Source organism: Ichthyophthirius multifiliis, assembly GCF_000220395.1.
Source record: "Ichthyophthirius multifiliis unplaced genomic scaffold scaff_1120509251034, whole genome shotgun sequence".
Taxonomy (NCBI): Eukaryota; Ciliophora; class Oligohymenophorea; order Hymenostomatida; genus Ichthyophthirius; species Ichthyophthirius multifiliis.
Genome location: NW_004086264.1, coordinates 1 through 22,600, shown reverse-complemented (window position 1 = coordinate 22,600; position 22,600 = coordinate 1). Strand labels below are relative to the sequence as shown.

Sequence of the window (22,600 nt, the reverse complement as noted above, 5' to 3'; positions counted from 1 at the left end):
TTTATAACTATAAAAATAAAATTATAAATATAATAAGAAAAAAAAAAATTATATATGAAAAAATTTAATTTTTTAACTAAAAAACAATATAGACTAAATTTTCAAATATATTTTTTCTTATACATTAAGAAAATCTTTAAAAAAAGTAATAATAAATTTATAAACCTTTAATTCTTTAAATTCTATTTTTTCTTAATCTATATGGACTCGCAATAATATGTTAGAATAAAAAAAAAAATGAAAATTCTCAAACATTTGAATTATGGATAACAATATCTTTATATAGCCAAATATTTTCTTTTTGTGGAATTCTATAAACTTAGATTATATACTATATTACATTGACATTATTTCTTATAATAGATTGCATATTCATTTATTTTTTCTTTGCTTTAATAAATTTGCCAAAAGAAAAAATTTTAAATTAAAATAATAAAATTCATTATAAACTATTTTTTTTTTTAAACTATTTAGATTTTTTCAAATGGCTATATTTTAACGTCAGAGTAAATTTATTTTTTTCTTACTTTTATTGTACTTAAAAAATCTCAGAATATATTTTTACATGCAAATACTTTGCTTACCTACCCTCATAAGATAAATATTTTCTAATACTTATATACATAAGTTTATTTTTATTCATACTATGTTTTATAATAAACATTATTATTAACCATACATATGAACTAATTCCTCTAAATCCTCTAAAAACTTTATATTCAAAAATTATTTTTATTGAATATTTTATGATTTCAGCTCTAAATTTATGCATATTTATAAAAAACAACATATATTTGTATATAATAGCATGTTTACTTTTTTTATTTTATTTTTTGAGTTTTTTTAAAAATTTCCTATATATGGGGTTTACTATACCTTTTATTATTTAAGAATTTTGAGCATTTTTTTTATCGCTTACATATTATTAATTATAAGAGAATATTCCAATATACTAAAAGATAATTTCCATTTAGAATTTTTTTTATTTTTTTCTCTATTAGTATTCTGGCTATTATAAGGTATCTAAAATAAATTAAACTCTTAAGTTTATTAACTAATAATTTGCAAAAATTATGAAAATATAGCCATAATAAGCTATTATTTATAAATTTTAATAAAAATGTTCGAAAAATCTGAATTCGATATTAAATCTCAAATTACATTACATGGAGTCCTTTATTTTCATTAGAATAAATGCAGAGATGCAAACTGTCCATGTTAATTAGAATCCTAACAATTTTTAAATATTCTATATAATAAAAGTTATTAGTAAAGTATTTCATTTATTAATTCAGAAAAGAATACAAGTTAACAAATTAAAAGTTAAACATTAGAAAATAGTTAGAATGTAAATATTTATTTTAATAAAAAATATATTTATTTAAACTAGCCCTAATAATAAATATAAGATCTTTAAAAAAAAACTTTTTTTAAATTATACACGAAAAAAATCTCTTTAAATATTGGATATATGAATTTATAAACTATCATTTTTTAAATTTAATAAAATAATTAAAAAAATAAAAAAATGAAAATATAGATTCTTTTTGTTTAAAATATTGGTACTTTTTAATAAATAATCGTAATAATAAAATAAATGCTTTTTTTATGATAACAATATAAAGTTAAGAAATTTCCAAAAATTTTTTTAATAAAACTATCCAATAATTCATAATAAATTTTATCGAAAATCAAATAAAAAACTAAGATAGGTCTCTAAACTATTCTTTTAGAAAAAAAGATTAACAAAATTCTTTATAATACCAGCTTTTTGAAAAAATAGTACTAAATGAAGAAAAGAAAGATATTTTTAAACAATAAATAATCCTCCTTTTAGAAAAGAAAATTTAAATTTTCATAAACCTAATAAACGGTTATAAATCCTTATTAGAGATGCAAAAAGATTTCGTTTTTTTAATTAACTAAACTTATTTTTTAGAAGATAAAATTCAAACATAATTAAAACAATAAAAAAATAATTTGCATTTTTTGAAAATGCTAACAATTATAAACACTCGAATTCTCACTAAACATACGAATGCAATAAAATATGAAGATAGATTATAAGAATTAATAAGTAAAAGCCTATAAATAAATAAGAATATGATAAATTCTTTAAATATTTTAAAAGGAAATGTAGTATCAATAATAGCCTCATTTTAAAAAAAAAAAGGTAAAATAATAAAATATTCGGAAAGAACTCCTCAATTCTTCGGTTATAAAAAAGCCGAATTCGATTATAATGTACAAACAGTTTTAAATTTAATGCCAAATGCAATTTCTTCTATACACGAAAGGATTATAGAAAAATTTATTATTACAGGAAAAGGAAATATAATGAGAACTTATAGACAATCTATTTCTTAAGATAAGAAAGGTTTTCTATTTCCAATAAACATATATATAAATTATTATTTTAATTTAAATAATGATTTTGTGTTTTCGGCTTTAATTTTGAAATTATAAAGTTCTTCCTATTTTTTTCTTTTAAATGAGAATCTTTAAATTTAAGGTTGTAATTTTTAAATAATAAAATTTTTTAAACAAAATGATTCTATTATTAAGAAAGAAAACATAATAGGAATTCCTATATAATTGATTTTTCCAGAAATAGATTAAATTTTTTTTTAATATTTCGGAGAAAAATAAAAAAAAAATACTCAAAATTTTAAATAAATTATGATATTACCTTCCTAACTTTCATCTTTTTACTAATCTTTTAAAAATTTTAAACACGAAAAATTCAAATAATAATAAAGTGCTTCCAAAATAAATATTCTAAACGAATTTTTAAGCGAAAAAAGTTTAAGATTTTTCAATGAAGAAGTTTATGCTTTCGACTGCAATTTGATTTTAACATAAGAAATTTTTGAATTAATCGATAATAATTAAAAAAAGATGTATATAATAGAAATCTAAGATATCATTCCTCTAAATATTATCTAATAAATCAAATAATAATAACAGATAAATAAATAAGAATCATCTTCCTTACAATAACAGCAAGAAAAAGATAGTAATTCTTTAAAAAACTTTGTTTCTTAAAATTCTGTTAGTTCAAATTATTCGATTTCAATTTAAAAAAGAAATACTTTAAAATCAAGTAAATACTAACTTAATTCTAGTATGAAAATAAAAAATACTGAATATAATAGTTGTGAAATTGTAGAAACTAACAGTAGTAAAAGTAGCAGATAACATGAAATAAACATCCCAAATAATTTCAAATAAACAAATATCCATATTTAAAAAGAAGAAATCGATGAATCAGTTAGTAATAATATATCATCTATTTCTAATAATATCAATAATAGTTTTAATAATGTTTTTTAAATTCTTTCTTTTACAAATAATAATGATTTAGTTAATATAAGCAATCGAGATTCTTATTTTTTAGAATAAAAATATAATTAAAATAAAGAATTAAATATTGATAATATAAAATAAAAAAAATAATAATTACTCTAAAAAAAAATATCACCTAATTTATCAAAATAATAAATATAGTCTATAAATAAGATGTTTGACGAAAAATAATATATTACTTAAGTTTCTTTAATATAAGATAATAAACTAAATCCTATGCAAAATGTAATAAAAATTATTAAAGAAACAGCTAATAATTAAAACATGATTTCATGCACATAACAAAAAATAGATTCAGTATTATATTAAATAATTATTAATTTATATATAAAAATTTAAATAAAAATTAAATAAAAAAGAAAAAAAAACTAATTAATTTAATTATATATATATATATATATATATATATATATATATATTTATATATATATACATTTATACATAATTTTTTAGTTTCATTTTTAAAGTTCTTATTAAAATTCTTAAAGTAAATGCTATTCTGTAGAATCTTATAAACTAAAATATATTGCAAAAACAGAAAAAAGCAAATAAAAAATTGAAAAAAAAAAAATTAAAAAAAATTAAACATAATAATAAAAGATTGAACAAATAATAAATAATGTAAAGTTTCCATTGTTTTTTAAATATTTTTGGTTTTTTTTAATACTAAAATTAATATTTTTTATTTTTATTTGTAATTTTATTAACTATCTCTTCAATTAAAAATTTGAAGCAATTAAAAAAATTGAAGAAATAATGAATTTAAACTCTATTGTATTAACTTCTTATTTTTAAACTTTAATAAACTTAAATACATTTTCTTAAAGAAATATAAATAATTAAACTGGTCTTTTATAATTTTAATAAGAAATGCTAAATATATCATTTAATTTGTATAAATCAAACTTAAAAAATATAATTTAATATCAATTAGATGACTAAGACTTCCAAAAAATATATTTTTATGAAAATTTCGGAAATTTAAATATAATTAACTCAAATTAAAAAGAATAAATTTAAACGTCATTTTATTAATAACTAAACTTCATTCTATAAATAAATAGTCAATTATTATAAAAAAATTAACTATAAAATAAGTACATATTAAATACTACTTTAATAAATTTTACAAAAGCAACCCAAAAAATCGAGCAAACTATCAGAAACAAAATAAATGAATTACTATATTAAATACAAGTATTAAATTTATAGACTTTTATAATTTTAATCTCTATAATTTTGATTAGCTTTATAATAGGTATAAACCCTATTTTAAAATACAATTTTTTAATGAAAAAAATCTCCCTATTATCTTCTCGAATTACCTAAAATGAAGCTGAATATGAAATTCAATATTGTCAAAAAGTTGTTTACATATTAAAACAAAGCACCGAAAAGTATTTTTAAATTAATTTTTGTTTAGATATCGATAAAAACTTTAAAGAATCAGCTTCTTCAGTAGGATTTACTACCATTTATAATGCCGAATAATAAAAAAAGTTAAACCAAAAAAATTAAAAAAAATCTAACTATTTAAGTGATCGAATAAATGAATTTGATTTGAAATTAGTTCGACAAATTTTAATGTTTTTATCATTTAATTTTTTTACAGTAGCAATTTTCCATTTCATTTATATATATATACATTTTTTCTAGAAAAAAATAGAAAATTTTTATACTTTCTATTAAGATTTTGTCTTAAATTTTTATAATTTCTCTATAATGGAGTCTATAAATGTAATTTTTTTTGAATAAAAATTGCTAGAAGGATAAGAAAGTTATTCTTATTTAAAATTAGAAAACTAGTATTATAACGAATTAAACTTTTTTAAAAAATAAGCATTTAATGATTCAAATAATTTCCTAAATAATATATTTACTTCTAAAATTATTTAAATACAGTAAAATCCTCAATTATAAACATATTTAAATTCTCTAAATTAAAATAACATATGCTTAATATAGAAAACTTTTACTATTTTTTAATAATAACTATGTTCCAAAAACATTAATGGAATAATGAAACAAGGACTAACTTAAAGTTTAAATTTTATATTTTAATAATCGAAAATATTTGAATAAGAAAATTGGAATTAAAAATTCATACATGATTATTTTAATAAATAATAATATAATTAATTAGTAATAATTATTTAATTAATATAGGTTTTATTTGTAGAAGTAATTAATTTTTTTTTATAGAATTCCATTTTATAATTGGAAAATTAATAATAAACTATAAGAAATTTTTATATTTTAGGATAACTATTGAATTTAGTTTAATTTATAATTGTTTTTTTTTACTTTAGTTATAATATAAATAGAAATTATATCAGCTTAAGAAAAAGCCTTAATTTTATACCTTTAAAAAGAATGTAAGAGGATAAAACAACACTTATCTTAATTTAAAAAGCTGTAAAGGATTTTTGAAAAAAAAATTAATTATATATATAATTTGTATTCTTGTAATAAAAAATAAAAAAATTAAATATAAATTTTATATTATTAATAAAATATATATTATATAATATATTTTATATATTATATTAAGTGTAATATCATTAAAAAATACAAGCTTAAATATATAATTCCCATAAAAACAAGATGTATCATAAATGTAAATTAGTTAGGAGGAGAATATGATTTGTGTTATTCTGAAGTAGCTTATTAATATCCTTTATCAATAAAAAAACCAAGACATTATTTTAAATTTTTATATTAAAAAAAGTTTATAAAGAAAGTATTTTTCAAATGTTTTCATTAGTTATTTTTCCTTCACACATACATTAAAATCATTTCGTTAAAAGTTTTATTATATAGAATTTATAGAGCATAATTTTTTTTAAACAGGAATAAAGTAGTTTTTAGAATTTATTTTCTGCAATTTTTATAATAATAATAAAATTAATATTATATAATAATAAGTATAATATAAAGATTAAATATTTTTTATATTTTTTTTTATTTAAAACTATATAAATTATAAATCTAGATTTAATATATTTAAATATATTTTATTTTTTAAATTATTAAATTAAAATAATATATAATTTATCTTATTAAAAATTATTATTAATAAAATTACTTATATATTAGAATAGAGGTAAAAATTCTATATTATTTTAATAATAAATATTTTTATTTAATTAATTATATTTTTTTTAATATGATATAAGATTATATTTTTTTATTATTAAAATAAATATATTTTAATTTTAAAATTAATAATAAAAGTTTTTAGTTTTTACATTTAATATTATCTTTTTTTACTTATTTTTAATAAAATATTTACAACTAAAATAGATAACACTATAATACTTTAGCTATTTATTTTCAATTTTTTTATTTTTAATAAATAATTTAAATATAATAATATGATTTATTAGAAAATATATTTAGGTTAAATAAATAATTTATGTCATTTATAAATAATACCTAAAATATAAAATCTAATTTTTATAAAAATAAAATAAATTCTTTTTATAAAAAAAAATTATTAAAATTTATTTAAAAAAAAGAATATTCATTAACTTTTTCTATCAATTATTTTTTACATTTAATGTTTTTAAAAATTATAATATGGAGATCATTTTTTTTATTAGATTTTATTAAAGATTTTATAAAATATTTTAAGAAAAAAATAAAAATACTTTTTAATATAGATATATATATATATATATATATATGTAATTTGTTTCAAAATTTAACCTATTAAATTTTATCAATACTATCAACATTAAATTGATCATTTTTTATTCCAATATTGTTAAAATTTAAGGTAGGTAAAGAAAATCCTTAATTATGTTTTAATTTACTTTCGTTTCCATCATTATTTTATTTTTTCGTTAAAGCTGAAGGAACATAAGATTACTTAATATTTAATTCTTCTTAAAGACTATTTTTTCCTGATTCAGCAGCTTTGTTTTTAAATCTTGTACTAAATCCTTAATTTTACTTCTCATCAATACTATTTTATTAATTATTAACATCATCTTCCAAAAAGATATTTTTATTATAATTACTATTGTTAACCATTTAATTATTATTATTCCTCACTCTCTTAACGTTTTTCGTAGGAATGTATTTTCCTAAAATTTCGTCCATATTTTGATTATTTGTATACTCTTCTTCAGCCTCAAATACATTTTTTATTTAATTTTGTTATTTTTTATTAAAATAATTTATTTATTCACTACTATCTCTCTACTATGTTTATTTTACATTTTAATTTTTTAAATTTCTAACATCATTATTTAAAAACTCATATATAGGATCATAATTTTTACTATTGAAATTATACCCTTATTATTATTTATCACTTGTATTTTTATAATTCATAATCTCATTCTCATATTTATAGTTTCTTAAAAAAAATAAATAAAAAAAACTTAAAATAATTATATAGTTTTTTCTTTACTAAAAAATTCTATCAGGAGACATACTTGTTATATTAGGTGATTTCTAAGGAAGACTTTTATGGAATTAATGGTCAAATTATAAATTATTATTTGCCCCGTCATAAGCCATAGGAGATGGATACCTTTTTTGCATATTGTTTTGAATATTAGTACCTAAAATATAAGAATTATTGTTATTATTATTATTTATTTAGAAATTATTATTATTTTATTTATTATTTTCATTGTTTGAAGTATTATAATTAATATTAGAAAATTAATTATTATTATTCTAATTATTGTTCAATGCTTTTTATTAATCATTATTATTTTATGAAATACTGATATTATTATTAAAATTATTGTTATTATTACTAAAATTATTAATATTACTACAATTATTATTATAATTATTATTATTATTATTTAAATTATTATATTATTTAATTTCTTCTGGCAATTCCACATTATTAAAATAAGGATGCTAAAGTATTTTAGCCGTAGTAATTCTTTTATGTGGATCCCACTTAATACATTCTTAAATCAAATTAATTGCATCAGGACTAGCTCCTGGGATAACTTAACTCCATTGCATTTATTAATATTAAGGGAAATTAAAATGTTTTTAAGAGGCCAAAATATATCCATCAGCCCAATCACTTTTTTAAGGAGTTCCCAAAACAGAAGTAATTTTTTATAATTGATCAATTTCCGAAGTCCCAGAAAAAAGAGGTTTCATTAAATACAATTCCGCCATAATACATCCTAAAGCAAAAATATCAACTGGGCTATTATAATTAGTTGATCTTAAAAGAATTTCAGGTGCTCTATACCATCTAGTAGATACATAATCAGTATAAGGGGGTCTTGACCTTATTTCTCTTGCAAGTCCAAAATCAATCAATTTTATTATATTATCGGATGTTATCAACAGATTTTCAGGTTTCAAATCTCTGTGAAAAAAACCGTGTTTATGCATATATGCTAGGGCTGAAGTTATTTAATATACAATCGTTTTTATTGTGTTTTCTGGTAGTTATGTAATTCCTTCGGTTTTGGCGTTGTCATATAGTTTAAATAGATTACGGTCGGCATATTCAAAAACGAATGAAAGTTCTTTTTTTACTCTAAAAACTTCTTTCAATTTTATTATGTTAATATGGTTTAATTTTTTCAAAGATTTTAATTCACGAAGGTTTATACATTCTTCCCATGTCTCGTATTCTTGGACCATCTTTTTTATGGCGACTATTTCTTGGGTCTCAAGGTTTTAGGCTTTACTTACTATTCCAAATGCTCCTCGTCCTATTTCTTATAATATATTGTATTTTTCCATATATTTATTTTTTTGTTTTCTATATATTTTTTTTTATTATTTATTTATTGTATTTTTTTATTTATTTATTTACTTTTTATGTTTATTTTTATTATTAATTTTTATAAAAGTTAATATTTATATCATCTTTTATTATATAAATATTGTTTCATTGTATCAGTGCTTAATCATTGCTTATTATTTAATATGGTAATTGATCTTATATTTTGAAAATAAATTAATTTTAATATTTAAATATAATTTATATTTATTTAAAAATAAATAAACAACTTCAATTTAATGACTTTTTTATAATTAAAAATAGTAAAATATAAAATTAAAAAATATAAGAAATATAGATTTTATAAAAAGGAATATAATTAATTTTAAAATTAAACATTTTTTAAAATTGTTTCTCATCATATATTCCTTCTAATATTTATAAGTAATTTTTTTAAAAAAATAATATTTTATTTATATATTTTTGTATTTTATAATTACATATATAATTTTAAATAAATTATAAATATCAATAATATTGTATATTATAATATTTTTTGTTATTTTATATCAATATAATTTAAACATTATTCAACATTTTAATTATGTATAGTAGTTTATTATATCTAAAATCTAATTTATAAACATTATTTTTAAAAAACTTCTTTTAAATATTATATCTTCTATATAAATAATTTAAAACATGTATTTTTTTAAAAAAAAATTAAATATAAAATGGGATTTTCTATCGACATAAATTAAATTATAATATAAATTTTAAATACAAGAGATTCTAAAAATTTAAATTAAACGAAAATTAATAAAGTTGGTAAAAATTAAATTTAAGAGATTTTGTATATATTTATATTATAAAATTAAAAATATGTAAAAAAAAAAAAAAAAAATTTCTTGAATACCTTTTTTTAATAATTATTAATAAATTACTCGTATTATGTGAATAAATTTATTTTTTATATTTTCTAACACTAATTATTCTAATAATAATATATATTTTATATTGTCATTATATAATATTTTTATATATTTTTTTTTTTAATTGAATTATAATTGCTTTTATAATAAAAAATAATTTCATAAATAACTAATTATCAATCTAAAATAAATAATTAAATAAAAGAGATTGATAAAGAATTATAATGTAAAGATAAAATATATATATGCTTATAAAATTTTTATGTTATAATAATTTTATATATAAAATAAAATTAAAAACATATCTAGATTCAAACTTAGATAAGTTATTTTTAATAAAATTTAAAATAAAAAAAAATTCTGTATAACAAATTTATTAATCAAACTAAATTTTAGAATATTATAAAAATAGGTTGTGAATCAAACGAGAATTTATTTAACTATGAAAATTTAAATCTCCAATTGCAAAAATGCATAAAACTAACTCTTAAGAAAAGAATATTATATATTAAATTAATTAAATCATCCTAATAATATATAAGCAGAAGTTTTTTTTTGACGATTTATAATTGAATTAATTTTCAATCTAAACTATAAACTTAAGTTTAAGATTCTGTAATTGAATTTTCTTAATAATTCTTACAATGTTATTCGAAAAGAATGCTTTAAATATAAAAAAAAATATTTCCATTAAATTGCAAAGCTATATAAATCATAACGATGATGTAAAATTAGAAAATATTATTATTTTTGTAAAAAAAAAATATGAAATTTTATGTATTAATAAATAATAAAAAGATATATAAAACTGACAAAATAATGGCTTTAATTAAGTTTCATTCTTAGAATAATTTGCATGTGAAAAAGACGAAATTAATTAATTTATTTTTTATGAAGTTTTATAGAGTATTAGAAATTAAATTATGTTCTAATTAAATAAAAGATTAATTAAATTATAAATAAAAAAATATATATATTTATTATAATAATTTTTTTTTTGTATAATATCATAAGTTTAATTATATAAACTAAAAATAAATTTAGAATAAAGAGTTAAAAAATTATTATTTTATATATAAATATACTTTTATAATTAAAAATATTAATAATATATTTTATATACGAAATTAATAAAAAATTATATTATAATAAAATTTAATACATACAATAATTTTTATTATAAAGATATAGGAAAAATAAAATAATTTATAATTTATTTTATAATATTATATTAATTAATTATACTGTATTAATATAATTAGATATTATATATATGTTTTGTTTTAAAATTTATTATTCAAAGTCTAAAATTTTAACAATTTATTATTTTATAATAATAAAAACTATAAAATATTGTATTGTAATAAATATTATATATTTTTGGCTTTTTTTATTCTTAATTTATCCAAAAGAAACATTACAATTTAAAAATAATAGAATTTTTATAATTTAATTAACATAGAATTTAATAAAATAACTTTATTAAGTAATAATGTGTTATTTTAATAATAAAAATAATATATTTTTTTTATAAAAAAAATTACTTAAACAAAAATAATAAGAATATTATTAGAATATTTTATTATATTATTTATATATATTTTTAATTTTTACCAATAAAGATTAAAAGTTTATCAGTATTTTAATTTTTTTTATTAAATTTATTTATTATTTCTATTAAAAATGTTATTAATATATTATTACTTATATGATTTAATTTATACCTTTTATATCTAATGATATTATAAATAACAATTTTTATTTATACTTCCAATACATTTCTTATTTTTTATTATTGAATAAATTATAGTACTTGAATTTTACTTATTATAAAATCGTAATTTCCTATAATAATATTTATATTTAAATAAAATATGAATTTTTATATACATAAAAAAGATTTAAAATTATATATTCAATATAAAAAATATATAAATTAATCAAAATATTAATTCTAATATAATCTAAATAAATAATCTATCTTATAATATAAATTATATATTATATAATTTAATTCAATAATATTATTTTTATTTATCAATAACATTATTTAAATTTAAAATTATAATTATAAATTTTATCATTGTTCATATAACAATAATTTCGTTTCTATTTTCTTATAGGATTTTTTAAAGCGGTCATTTATTATTAAATAATTATATTTAGTTATTTATAAATAACTATTTTTTTTTTTACTGCCAAAAATTATCTAAATTATATTAAATTTAATTCTTTTTATATTTAAATTATTTTCGTTACCTAAACTATTTTATTTTCTTAATTTTTGTTTCATTTACTTTTTATTGAAATAATTATCTAAAGTTTAAAAATTGTTAAATATTTTTTAAATTATCTTCTTTTATATAAAAATAGCTTTTTTTTTTCATTTAGCTTTTTACGTTTTACCTTTTGAATAATATGTATTATTGTTATGTTTGTTTTCATTTCTAAGTATCTAAAAATTATATATATAAGTCCATTTAAGCCATAATTATAAATAATTATTTTATATAATTTAATCTTCTAAACATCCTATTATTCGTAACTAAGTTATCAAGTATATAAACATATTTGATTTTAATTTAAGAAAAATTTTTATATTTAAATGTTCGGAATATAAAATACAAATTTTTACATTATTTTCAACAAATTAAAATACTTATTTAACTTCATAAATTGAAAAGTTAATTTAAAGTTTCTAATATATAATATTTCTTATATTTTTTAATAAAAATATCAATTATATTTTTATTTATAATATGTTTATATTATAATAATTTATATATTGTTATTAATAATACTAAATATATATATTTTTATATTATCACTACTAATAATAAATAATTTTCTATATTTAAAATTATAAATTTTTACATATATATAATATGGATAATTTAAAATAATTATTATAGAAAAGGATTAAATATAATTCATAAATATTTAACTATATATCTAAAAAATAATTATACAAATAAAATCATTTTAAAAGCTAAAAAAATAAAAATATACATACTATAAAAAATGTTAAAAAATACTACTAATTTTACCTTCGAAATATTAAAAAGTTAAAAAATAGGTATATTAACTCTTTCAAATACTCAAAAAAGGAATGCTTTATCAATATAATTAATAAAAGATCTTCATTGTCATTTATAATATATTTCCTAATAAAATTACTTAAGTGAAGATTATATAAAAGTATTAATTATAAAATCTTTAGGAACAGTTTTTAGCGCCGGTCATGATTTAAAAGAAATGAAATCTCTTTAAATTTAAAAAGATATTGATTAGTAAAAAGAAATGTTTTAAAATGCTGGAAAAATGATGCATTTTATGTAATAAATGCCCCAAATAAACATCGCATAAGTCCATAATTTTGCGACTGCTGCCGGTTGCTAATTAGTTTCTTCCTGTGATTAAGTTGTCGCTAGTAAATCTGCTAAATTCAGCACCCCAGGTATCAAAATAGGCCTTTTTTGTTCAACTCCAGGTGTTGCATTGGCAAGAAGTATGTCGCATTAAAAAAAGGCTTTTGAGATGTTGGTCACAGGAGAACCTATTAATGCTTAGGAAGCCTACGAATGTGGATTAGTAAATAAATTAGTTGAAAAAGAAGCTGATTTGGACAATTAAACACTTTAATTAGCTGAATAAATAGCTGTACACAGTGGAGAAGTATTAGCTTTAGGTAAGAAAGCGTTTTATTAATAAAAAAATATAGGAGATTTGGAAAAAGCATATGATTTTTGTTCTGGTATTATGTCATAAAATTTACAAAAAGAAGATTGCGTTGAAGGTTTGACAGCTTTTATGGAAAAAAGGCATGCAAACTTTAAAAAATGAAAATATTTTTTTTTTATATATATAAAAAAAAAAACTTATAATTATTAAATAAATTATATAGTTATTTCAATTATATATTTTTTTATAAATATTTATATCTCTCAAATAAAATTAAAAAAAATAAATAAACATACATATATATATATAAATATATATATGAGATATATAATAAAAGGTGGAGTCTGGAAAAACTCCGAAGATGAAATATTAAAAGCTGCTGTAATGAAATACGGCCTTAATTAATGGTCTAGAATATCATCCCTTCTAGTCAGAAAATCAGCAAAATAATGTAAATAAAGATGGTATGAATGGCTTGACCCATAAATAAAAAAAACTGAATGGACTCGAGAAGAAGATGAAAAATTACTCCATTTAGCCAAAATATTTCCTTGTTAATGGCGTACAATAGCCCCTATAGTGAATCGTACACCAAATCAATGCGTTGATAGATACGAAAGACTCCTTGATATAGCCTAAGGTAAAGACCCAGATGATCCAAATGATCCCAGAAAATTAAAACCAGGCGAAATAGACCCTAATCCAGAAACAAAACCAGCTAAAGCAGATCCCATAGATATGGATGAAGATCAGAAAGAAATGCTTGCTGAAGCACGTGTAAGACTGGCAAATACGATGGGAAAAAAGCCTAAAAGACTTGCTAGGGAAAAATTAATTGAAGATGCAAGAAGATAGGCTTAGTTATAAAAAAGAACGGAATTAAAAGCTGCTGGAATAGAAATAATAGGAAAAAAGAAGCTTAAAGGGTTAAATTATAATGCGGAGATTCCTTTTGAAAGGATTATTCCTGAAAAAATGTTCAAAAATCCAAAAGAAGAAACGCCTTAGCCGAATTTAAATTTCCAAAATTTAAGTTTAAGAGATATTGAGGGAAAAATGAGAATCGAAGAAGAGGAAAAACTAAGAAAGATAGACGAAAAAAGAATAAAAAAATTAAAAGAAAATGAATTAGAAAAAGTAGTAGAAAAAATGAATTAAAAAACTAAAGAAATACTTTCATAAAGTACTAAATTAGTCATGCCATCTCCTTAATTGTAAGACAAAGATCTTGAAATACTTGGAAAAATAAATAATTTCTAATAATTAACAACCACGGATAATGAAATAACTAAAGGATTAATGGGTAAAAATATTATTAAATATATATATAAAAAATAAATATGCATATATATATAAATAATATATATATATATATATATATATATATATATATATATTTACATATATATATAAGAAATTTTTTTACTTTTTATTTTTTATTTATGTTATTTTTTTTTAAATAGGTACTTATTCACAAAGAGAAATGCCTTTGACTTAAATGAGAACTCCAAGATATTAGGATTAATTGTTAAATGAAGCTAAGAATTTAATAGCATTAAATTAAACTTAAACTCCTTTAGTAGGTGGATAAAATCCTTAATTAATTGAAGAAAAATAAGTTTTTTCAAATTCAGTTTAATTTAAAATTCCTTAAACTCCTAATAATTTAAAAAAAATTATAGAGGATTAAAAATTAATTAATTAAGTAAAAAATATCTTATAATTTTAAAAAAATTCATTTAAAAAATAAAGGGATTTGCATTACCTGCAAGTAAAAGAAGATACGAATAATAATAAGATACACCATTTAGAGATTAATTTGGTTTACATGAAAGTATAAAATCAGAAAATGAAATCCATAATACAAACGGATGGGAAAACTAATCTTAATATACTGAAGATAGTTAATTTATGTAGAAAAACTCATAATAAATATTAAAGGAAAACATATTTAATTTACCAAAACCTTAAAATGAATATTAATTTGAAATTCCAGATTTCGAAGCTGAGGAAGATTTAGAAAAATAAAAACGAAATAATTAGATGCAGAAGATGAATATAAACTTAAAATGAGGTAATTAGAATTAGAAAAAGAAAAATAGATTAGATAAAGATCTCTTGCAATATAAAAAAAAATGCCTAGACCACTTAATATTCCAGATTAAATTTACGATCATATTTATAATAGAGAAGATATATCTGATTATAGAAGAGAAGCTGAACAAATGCTAGAAACTGAAATAATATAATTATTATCTTTCGATAATTAAAATTTCGCTTTTCCTGGATGTAAAGTAATGAATATTTAAGAATATATATATATAAATATATTTTAATAAATGAAAAAATATATTTATAAAAAGGCTCCTAAAATGAAAATTTTCATAGAAAAATTTGATGAAAATTATTTAAATTAAGCTTCTGAATTAATTAGTAAAGAAATACATGGTGTTAAATAAGAAAATTAAAACGGAGATATTGATTTAGATAAATGGAATTAATTTTTATTATCGTATTAATATAATCCTATATAAGATTAGTATATAAATTTGATTTAATTTAAAATATATATATTTATAAATATATTAGATTTTAAGATATTAATAAAATATAAAATAATCAACTTACTTAAATTTTGAGATTTTAAGCAGAAAGAAATAAAATTTTAATTGTAAATAAATAAATATTTTTTTTCTTATATATTTTATAGTTAAGAGAAAATTAAAGACTTGAAACTTTATAACATGCTACAAGGGTTAAATTGACAGGATTTTTAAATGTTATTCAAAAAACCGGAAAAGAGGTTGATTAATTAGAAGAAACTTAAAATTCATTAAAAACAGAAATTTAAGTTTTCGAATAATTATTATAATAAGAAAAATAAAACGCTATTTATAGACAAGAAGAATTAAAGAATTTTTATAATGATTTATTAAATAAAGAAAAATTACTTTAAGAAAGATATGATTATCTGTAATTATAAAAATATTAACTTTAATAAGAAACAGTAGAGGAAGAATGTTGAAAAGATTTTTAATTTTTATAAAAGGAAAAATAAATAAATATTTAAATAACAATAAAAAATTAACATGTAAATTATTATATTATCTAAATAATATAAGATATTAATACTTTTTTAATTTTTTTAATTTTAAAAAGAAATAAAACTTATTAAATTTTTTATAAAAAAAAAATATAATAATGAACAAATTATATAATTATTAAAATTTATTAATTAAATTATATTATTAAAAGTAAAATATACATTTAATATTAAAATTTATTAATTTTTTTTTCTTATTTAATGATTTTATTTTTCTCAAGATAGAGTGAATTTATTAATTTAATATAAAAAATTTAAATTATTCTAATATAATTTATTTTATAAATATGTTATTTTAAAATATAAATTATTTATTATATTTAAAAATAAAATATTTTAATAATATTAATATAAATAATAAGCATATTTAATATTTTACATTTCTTTAAATTTATAAGCTTTATAAATATTATTTTATTTTTATTTAAAAAAAAAACTTAATTATATTTGTAAATATCATTTTAAACTTTATATTCTATTTTTTTATTATATTAAATTATCTTATTTTAAAATTATTAGTAATTTTTATAAATATATTATTATATGTATTCTTAATAAATGGCTTTTCTTTAAAAATTATTTATTATTATTAAATTTAATTATAATTTTTTTAACTAGTTATTTATTTATTTTATATTTTATTATTTTAATTATTTATACTTGATACATTTTTAACTTTAGAATAAAACTTTATATTTATCTAATTTTTTAATTAAAAATCATCATTAACATTGAAACATTGACATAAAAAAAATATAAATTTAAAAAAAATCAAGCTATATTTTTATTTTTAAAACATTATTTCATTTTTAAATCTTTTTCCTTATAATTTTAATAATTTTCTTAATGTATTTTATATAATTTTTTATTATAAATTTTTTCTTTATTTTTAAATGGAATATATTTTTAACATATTTTCTAATCTTCCTTTTAACTATAAATAAATAAAAATCCATTTTAAGTTTCCATTCTTTTATAGAAATTCAAAATACATTAATATTCTTTTAAATTTTAAAGTATAATTATATTATATTTAATTCAACTTAATTTAAATATATTTATTTAATTTATTTTCCGCATTTTTTACCTTAAAATTCTTGATTAATTTATTTCTAATAATATAAATATTATAGTAATATTTTATTAATTAGTTAATTATTTAAAAAACCTTATAAATTATATATAATATCTAAACATTTTATTTTTTAAAAAAATTATTTTTAATTATATATTATCATTATTTATTGATTTTTTATAAAAATTTTCATATATTATTCAGTATCCATATTGTTTATATTTAGTAAAAAAAATATATATATATTTTTCTCTTTTTTTTACTAAATGTAAACAGTATGGATACTAATGAAAATGTGGATTATTTCCAAGTTTTTCCAGATTAAGAAGATAACTGATGTTCATATTCGATAAAGATAGTTTTTTAGAATATATTAGATATCATTAACACTATTTTAATATTGATACTATTCTGTATGTTGAAATAAAATCCAAAAACAAAAGAAGTTATTTATTTTAAATATATAATAATATATTTTCTTTTGAAAATTTTTAAAAAATGTAATGTAATTTTTTATATAATTATTATTGCTAATAATTTTATAGCATATAAATAATTAATATATATATGTATATATATATATATCTTTCTATCTATATTAATTTATTTTTTTCATTTTTATCTAAAATAAGGATGATTAATAGCTTATATAATATCAAATCTTTAATCTTATTCATATTTTAAACAACCCTAAATAAACCCTTTACAATCTTTGGAAATACTCGGTTTTTCGGGAAAAATAACTTTTCTTGCATTCAAAAGAATTGTATTTTCCTATAAAATCTATTATTAACTCATTTTATTTCCGAAAGGTTTTTCTCCATAAAGAAATTCGAAAAAAATAACTCCTAAACTCCAAATATCGACCTTATTAGATATTTTTACTTTCTAATTATCCCTCCCCTCTTCATATTATTAATTTGACTTCACTTCCTCACACATAAAACACTCAGGAGGTAAATACCAATATGTCCCAACTCCTTAACTGGTCAGTTCCATTCTTGTTGAATTATCCATTATAATTTTCGAAAGTCCAAAATCTGTGACCTTAATTTATCCTTTATGGAAAATAATATTCTAAGGCTTTAAATCATAATGTATAACTTTATTTTCAAAAGAATTTAAATACTCTAAAACATCCAAAATACTTTTTATAATGCACTTGGCGTCATTTTCAGGAATTTAATTGTGAATTTTTAAATATTAAGAAAGATCCATTCCATCGCAAAATTATAAAACTGAAGCAAAAGAAGAATTGTCTAATTGAATGTAGTCTAAAAGTTAAACTATATTTGGATGGATTAATTCTTTTTAAATAGCATGTTCACGAAAAGCATGCTTTATGTAATTTTATTTAGTTTAATTAGACCAGTTTTTGTCTATATTATGGATTTTTATGGCGACTATTTCATAAGTTTTTAAATCTATAGCCTTTTTTTAATTGAAATTTAATTTTTGTTAATTTTTTTTTTTTTTACTTTATAAACTTCACTAAAGCCTCCCTTTCCTAAAAGATTTAATAATTGATATATTTCTCCTAATACAGGCCAATTTTCTAGTCTGCCGTATTTAGAACTAATATTAATATATATTTATATGTAAAATTTATTAATTAGTGGAAAAAAAATACTTATCTTCAAGATATTATAATTAGTATTTTTTAATTAAATCTTAAATTTCCTTTTTTTTGAAATCTAAATTTGAATTAAGTTATTATTTTTTTTTCTATAAAATACAAAGTTAAAATTATAAATTTTTTAAAGAATCTTCCATTTTAGTATTTAATAAAGAATCATCAAAAAATCCAGATTAAAAAAAACTATTTATTTCTTATTAAAGTGCATTATTTTCTTAATTTTATTATTTAAAAGTCAAAGTATTCTTTTATTTTCCATTTTTTATTTTCTGTATATATTCTTAATAGTAATTTATTTAATTATTTAATTCGTTCTTTTTTTTTGTTAATAAATAAAATAAAATATATATAAATAAATATTTTACTATTTCTTTATTTAAGTCTTATATTTCAATTCCATCAATCCATTTGTCTTTAAATTAAACCCCATCACTTATATTTTTATTTAAAAAAATATTAATTATTTTTTTTTGTTAAAAAAAAAAATTAATATTACATTACATATTCACCTAACCTTATTTTTTATTAATTTAGTTATATTTTTGATAAAGTTCTTTTTAATTAAGAATTTTCGATATAAAGTTATTATATAATATTTTTGATTTTTAAATTTTATTCATCATTTATCAAAGAAGCAGTTTTATTTTATAATTTTTCTTTTTACAATTCCTCAATAAGTAATTTCTTTTCTGCTAATTCCTAATTTTTTACTTTAGCTAATTCTGTAATTAATTAATTAAATTTTCGCTATTATTCGAATCGATTTTTAAGCTTTTACTTTTAGTATCTTAACTTAAATAATCTGTTACTTTTCCAAATTTTATTTTTAAATTTTAATTTTTTCCTTTGATTTAATTTTTTCTTAGTTTTTATTTTTCATAAAAGTAACTAACTTTTATTATTATTAATTCTCATTTTTTTTTTATTTTTTCATTATTTAAGGCTCTTCTTCTAATATTTTTTTTTGAATTTTATAAAAATTATTGATTTTAGATAAACCCTATTCTCCAGCAAAAAACATTAAATTTATATTATTTTCTTTTAATAAATCATTTTCGAAATCTAATTCCATTAATTTCTTATTAAATATATTTGGTTGTTCTTTATTTTATTTCTAATTATTTTCTTAACACTAAATTTAATATTTTTAGGGAGATTTTGATTTTCTGATTCTTTAATCTAATAATTATAATTTTTATTTTAATGGAATTTACATGTTTTTTATATAATAGTTTTTTTTTTTTTTTTATTGATTTTTATTATATAGATTTATATTTTAAAAAGCTAAATAATTGCATTTTTTTATTTATATTTTCTAAAAGTAAAATGATTATATTAATACATTTTTAAAAAAGTTATATTCGAATATTATTTTAATATGTATAGTAATATATTTAGGCGCCAATTTTCAATTTTTTATTAAATTTATTAAATACTTTTAATTTTTTAATATAAATTAAACTCATATATTTTTAAAAATTCATTATTTATTTATTTATATTTAATATTCAAAAGAAAAAACTGTTTATTTTTTTATTTTCTGAAAATCAAATTTAAAAAAAAAAAAAAAAGAATATAAATAATTAAATTTAATAATTAAAAATATTAAGAATTAATAAATTAAAATAAATATTTTATAATAAGTAATATATATTTATTTAATAATTAAATAAATATAAGAATTGTTTTTCATAAATGATTTTATAATAAAAAATTTATATAATTATAATTTGTAATAATTATTTCTAAAGAGTTTAATAAAAATAAAAAAATATTGTATGTAATAATATTATAAAAATGTCTACAATTATAATATAATTTATTAAAAAAATTATGTTTATATGTTTAAATATATTTTTTTCATTTATTAATTTATATATAAATTATTTTAATTATATCTTTTTAATTTAGTGTAAGATTTTATTTTTAAAATATTTTATTATACACATTTAATGTATTTATATTATATATTTATTAATTTTTATATCATTTTTATTTACTTACTTTAAAATATAATTTTCCCTAAAAATACTTATAAATATATCAGAAAATATTAATTTTTATTAATTTAAATTCGATTGTTTTTGATTTTTTATTTTAATAATTTAATATATTTCATTATTTTTAAAAATCAATGTTATTAAAAAATACATTTAATAGATTTTATTTATAAAATACAAAATAATTATTATTAGATATTTATATTATATAATCAATTTTTTTTTTACTTTTTAAAAATATAAAACTTTATATTTCATTATAAATATTAAATAAAAAAATTCTTATTTATTATAATATTATATATTATTTATAATTTTTTTATACTTAAAAATATTTATATTTTTATAAATTTTAGAAAGAATAGTAAATGAAATACATCATTATAATAAAAATTTTATAAATAAAAATTATAAATTTATAATTAAAATAATCTAAATAAAAGATATATAAATAAAATAAAAACTATAAATAAGAATAAATTTTAATAAAATATTAAGGCTTATTTAATATAATATAATTTTAAAATGATTCATAAATACTTTGTAATTAAATTAAAATTTGTATAAAAAATACTTTAATTATTTTTGGTTTCTGTTTAATCTTGTTTTTGATGCGTTGAATTATAGTTGAAAAACATTAAAGAACAAAATACTGAAAGATAAAAACTTTTAATTTTAATATATAATTAAAATTAATAAATATTGATATTAAAATTAGAACTAAAAATTTGATCATTTATTTTAAAGTATTTATTAAAATGAATAAAATAAAAAAAAGTTAATAATATATAAAAAATTGAATATATATAATAGAAAGTAAATATAATAATAAAAAAAATATAAAATAATATTATATATTTCTTATTATTTATTATATATATTATTATGTATTATTTTATTTAGAAAAAAATTATTATATAATAAAAAAAAATTAAAAAAAATAAAAAAAAATAAAAAAAATAAAAAAAAATTTAAAACATGAAGAAAAGTTTTTATTCAAATTGTTATATTAGTTAATAAAAAAAAAATTTAATTTTTAAATTATTAATATATAATTTGTTAAAAAAAAACAAAATAAAAATAATATAATATAT

The 22,600-nt window shown here is 15.9% G+C and overlaps 4 protein-coding genes across 4 annotated transcripts, besides 41 other annotated features; 3 read left to right on the top strand and 1 right to left on the bottom strand. All coding sequences in view use genetic code 6, as the record gives it.

The window, feature by feature from the left end:
• Position 1: 1 nt before the first annotated feature.
• Positions 2–41: a microsatellite.
• Positions 42–3,693: 3,652 nt separating this feature from the next.
• Positions 3,694–3,723: a microsatellite.
• A 25-nt stretch (positions 3,724–3,748) lies between these two features.
• Positions 3,749–3,798: a microsatellite.
• Positions 3,749–3,806: a microsatellite.
• Positions 3,807–3,916: 110 nt separating this feature from the next.
• Positions 3,917–3,947: a microsatellite.
• Positions 3,948–4,383: 436 nt separating this feature from the next.
• Positions 4,384–4,426: a microsatellite.
• A 1,439-nt stretch (positions 4,427–5,865) lies between these two features.
• Positions 5,866–5,913: a microsatellite.
• Positions 5,914–6,486: 573 nt separating this feature from the next.
• Positions 6,487–6,533: a microsatellite.
• Positions 6,534–6,545: 12 nt separating this feature from the next.
• Positions 6,546–6,593: a microsatellite.
• A 429-nt stretch (positions 6,594–7,022) lies between these two features.
• Positions 7,023–7,052: a microsatellite.
• A 10-nt stretch (positions 7,053–7,062) lies between these two features.
• Positions 7,063–9,099, bottom strand: IMG5_132640 (protein kinase domain protein; the record flags this gene model as incomplete). The annotated part of the gene is made up of 3 exons (XM_004031956.1): positions 7,063–7,729; positions 7,784–7,937; positions 8,157–9,099. 3 exons carry the CDS (start codon positions 9,097–9,099, stop codon positions 7,063–7,065), a joined length of 1,764 nt encoding a protein of 587 aa, XP_004032004.1.
• Positions 8,109–8,207: a microsatellite.
• Positions 8,109–8,210: a microsatellite.
• A 1-nt stretch (position 9,100) lies between the features above and the next one.
• Positions 9,101–9,171: a microsatellite.
• Positions 9,108–9,187: a microsatellite.
• Positions 9,156–9,204: a microsatellite.
• A 1,051-nt stretch (positions 9,205–10,255) lies between these two features.
• Positions 10,256–10,289: a microsatellite.
• A 2,464-nt stretch (positions 10,290–12,753) lies between these two features.
• Positions 12,754–12,787: a microsatellite.
• Positions 12,762–12,841: a microsatellite.
• Positions 12,842–13,311: 470 nt separating this feature from the next.
• On the top strand, positions 13,312–13,854 carry IMG5_132630 (hypothetical protein; the record flags this gene model as incomplete). Its single annotated transcript, XM_004031955.1, has 1 exon — positions 13,312–13,854. The coding sequence occupies one exon, from the start codon at positions 13,312–13,314 to the stop codon at positions 13,852–13,854; it is 543 nt and encodes a 180-aa protein (XP_004032003.1).
• A 156-nt stretch (positions 13,855–14,010) lies between these two features.
• On the top strand, positions 14,011–15,765 carry IMG5_132620 (myb-like DNA-binding domain protein; the record flags this gene model as incomplete). Its single annotated transcript, XM_004031954.1, has 3 exons — positions 14,011–14,995; positions 15,156–15,397; positions 15,445–15,765. The coding sequence occupies 3 exons, from the start codon at positions 14,011–14,013 to the stop codon at positions 15,763–15,765; spliced, it is 1,548 nt and encodes a 515-aa protein (XP_004032002.1).
• Positions 14,788–14,863: a microsatellite.
• Positions 14,998–15,074: a microsatellite.
• Positions 15,037–15,104: a microsatellite.
• A 62-nt stretch (positions 15,766–15,827) lies between the features above and the next one.
• IMG5_132610 (myb-like DNA-binding domain protein) lies at positions 15,828–16,457 on the top strand (the record flags this gene model as incomplete). The annotated part of the gene is made up of 3 exons (XM_004031953.1): positions 15,828–15,986; positions 16,056–16,204; positions 16,403–16,457. The coding sequence occupies 3 exons, from the start codon at positions 15,828–15,830 to the stop codon at positions 16,455–16,457; spliced, it is 363 nt and encodes a 120-aa protein (XP_004032001.1).
• Positions 16,458–16,899: 442 nt separating this feature from the next.
• Positions 16,900–16,944: a microsatellite.
• A 26-nt stretch (positions 16,945–16,970) lies between these two features.
• Positions 16,971–17,012: a microsatellite.
• Positions 17,013–17,069: 57 nt separating this feature from the next.
• Positions 17,070–17,099: a microsatellite.
• Positions 17,086–17,132: a microsatellite.
• A 682-nt stretch (positions 17,133–17,814) lies between these two features.
• Positions 17,815–17,867: a microsatellite.
• Positions 17,868–20,337: 2,470 nt separating this feature from the next.
• Positions 20,338–20,383: a microsatellite.
• Positions 20,384–21,083: 700 nt separating this feature from the next.
• Positions 21,084–21,132: a microsatellite.
• Positions 21,091–21,128: a microsatellite.
• Positions 21,094–21,183: a microsatellite.
• Positions 21,184–21,741: 558 nt separating this feature from the next.
• Positions 21,742–21,811: a microsatellite.
• Positions 21,812–21,887: 76 nt separating this feature from the next.
• Positions 21,888–21,916: a microsatellite.
• Positions 21,888–21,959: a microsatellite.
• Positions 21,941–21,986: a microsatellite.
• A 275-nt stretch (positions 21,987–22,261) lies between these two features.
• Positions 22,262–22,316: a microsatellite.
• Positions 22,306–22,353: a microsatellite.
• A 6-nt stretch (positions 22,354–22,359) lies between these two features.
• Positions 22,360–22,400: a microsatellite.
• Positions 22,396–22,440: a microsatellite.
• Positions 22,426–22,477: a microsatellite.
• Positions 22,426–22,483: a microsatellite.
• Positions 22,429–22,476: a microsatellite.
• Positions 22,484–22,600: the final 117 nt, after the last annotated feature.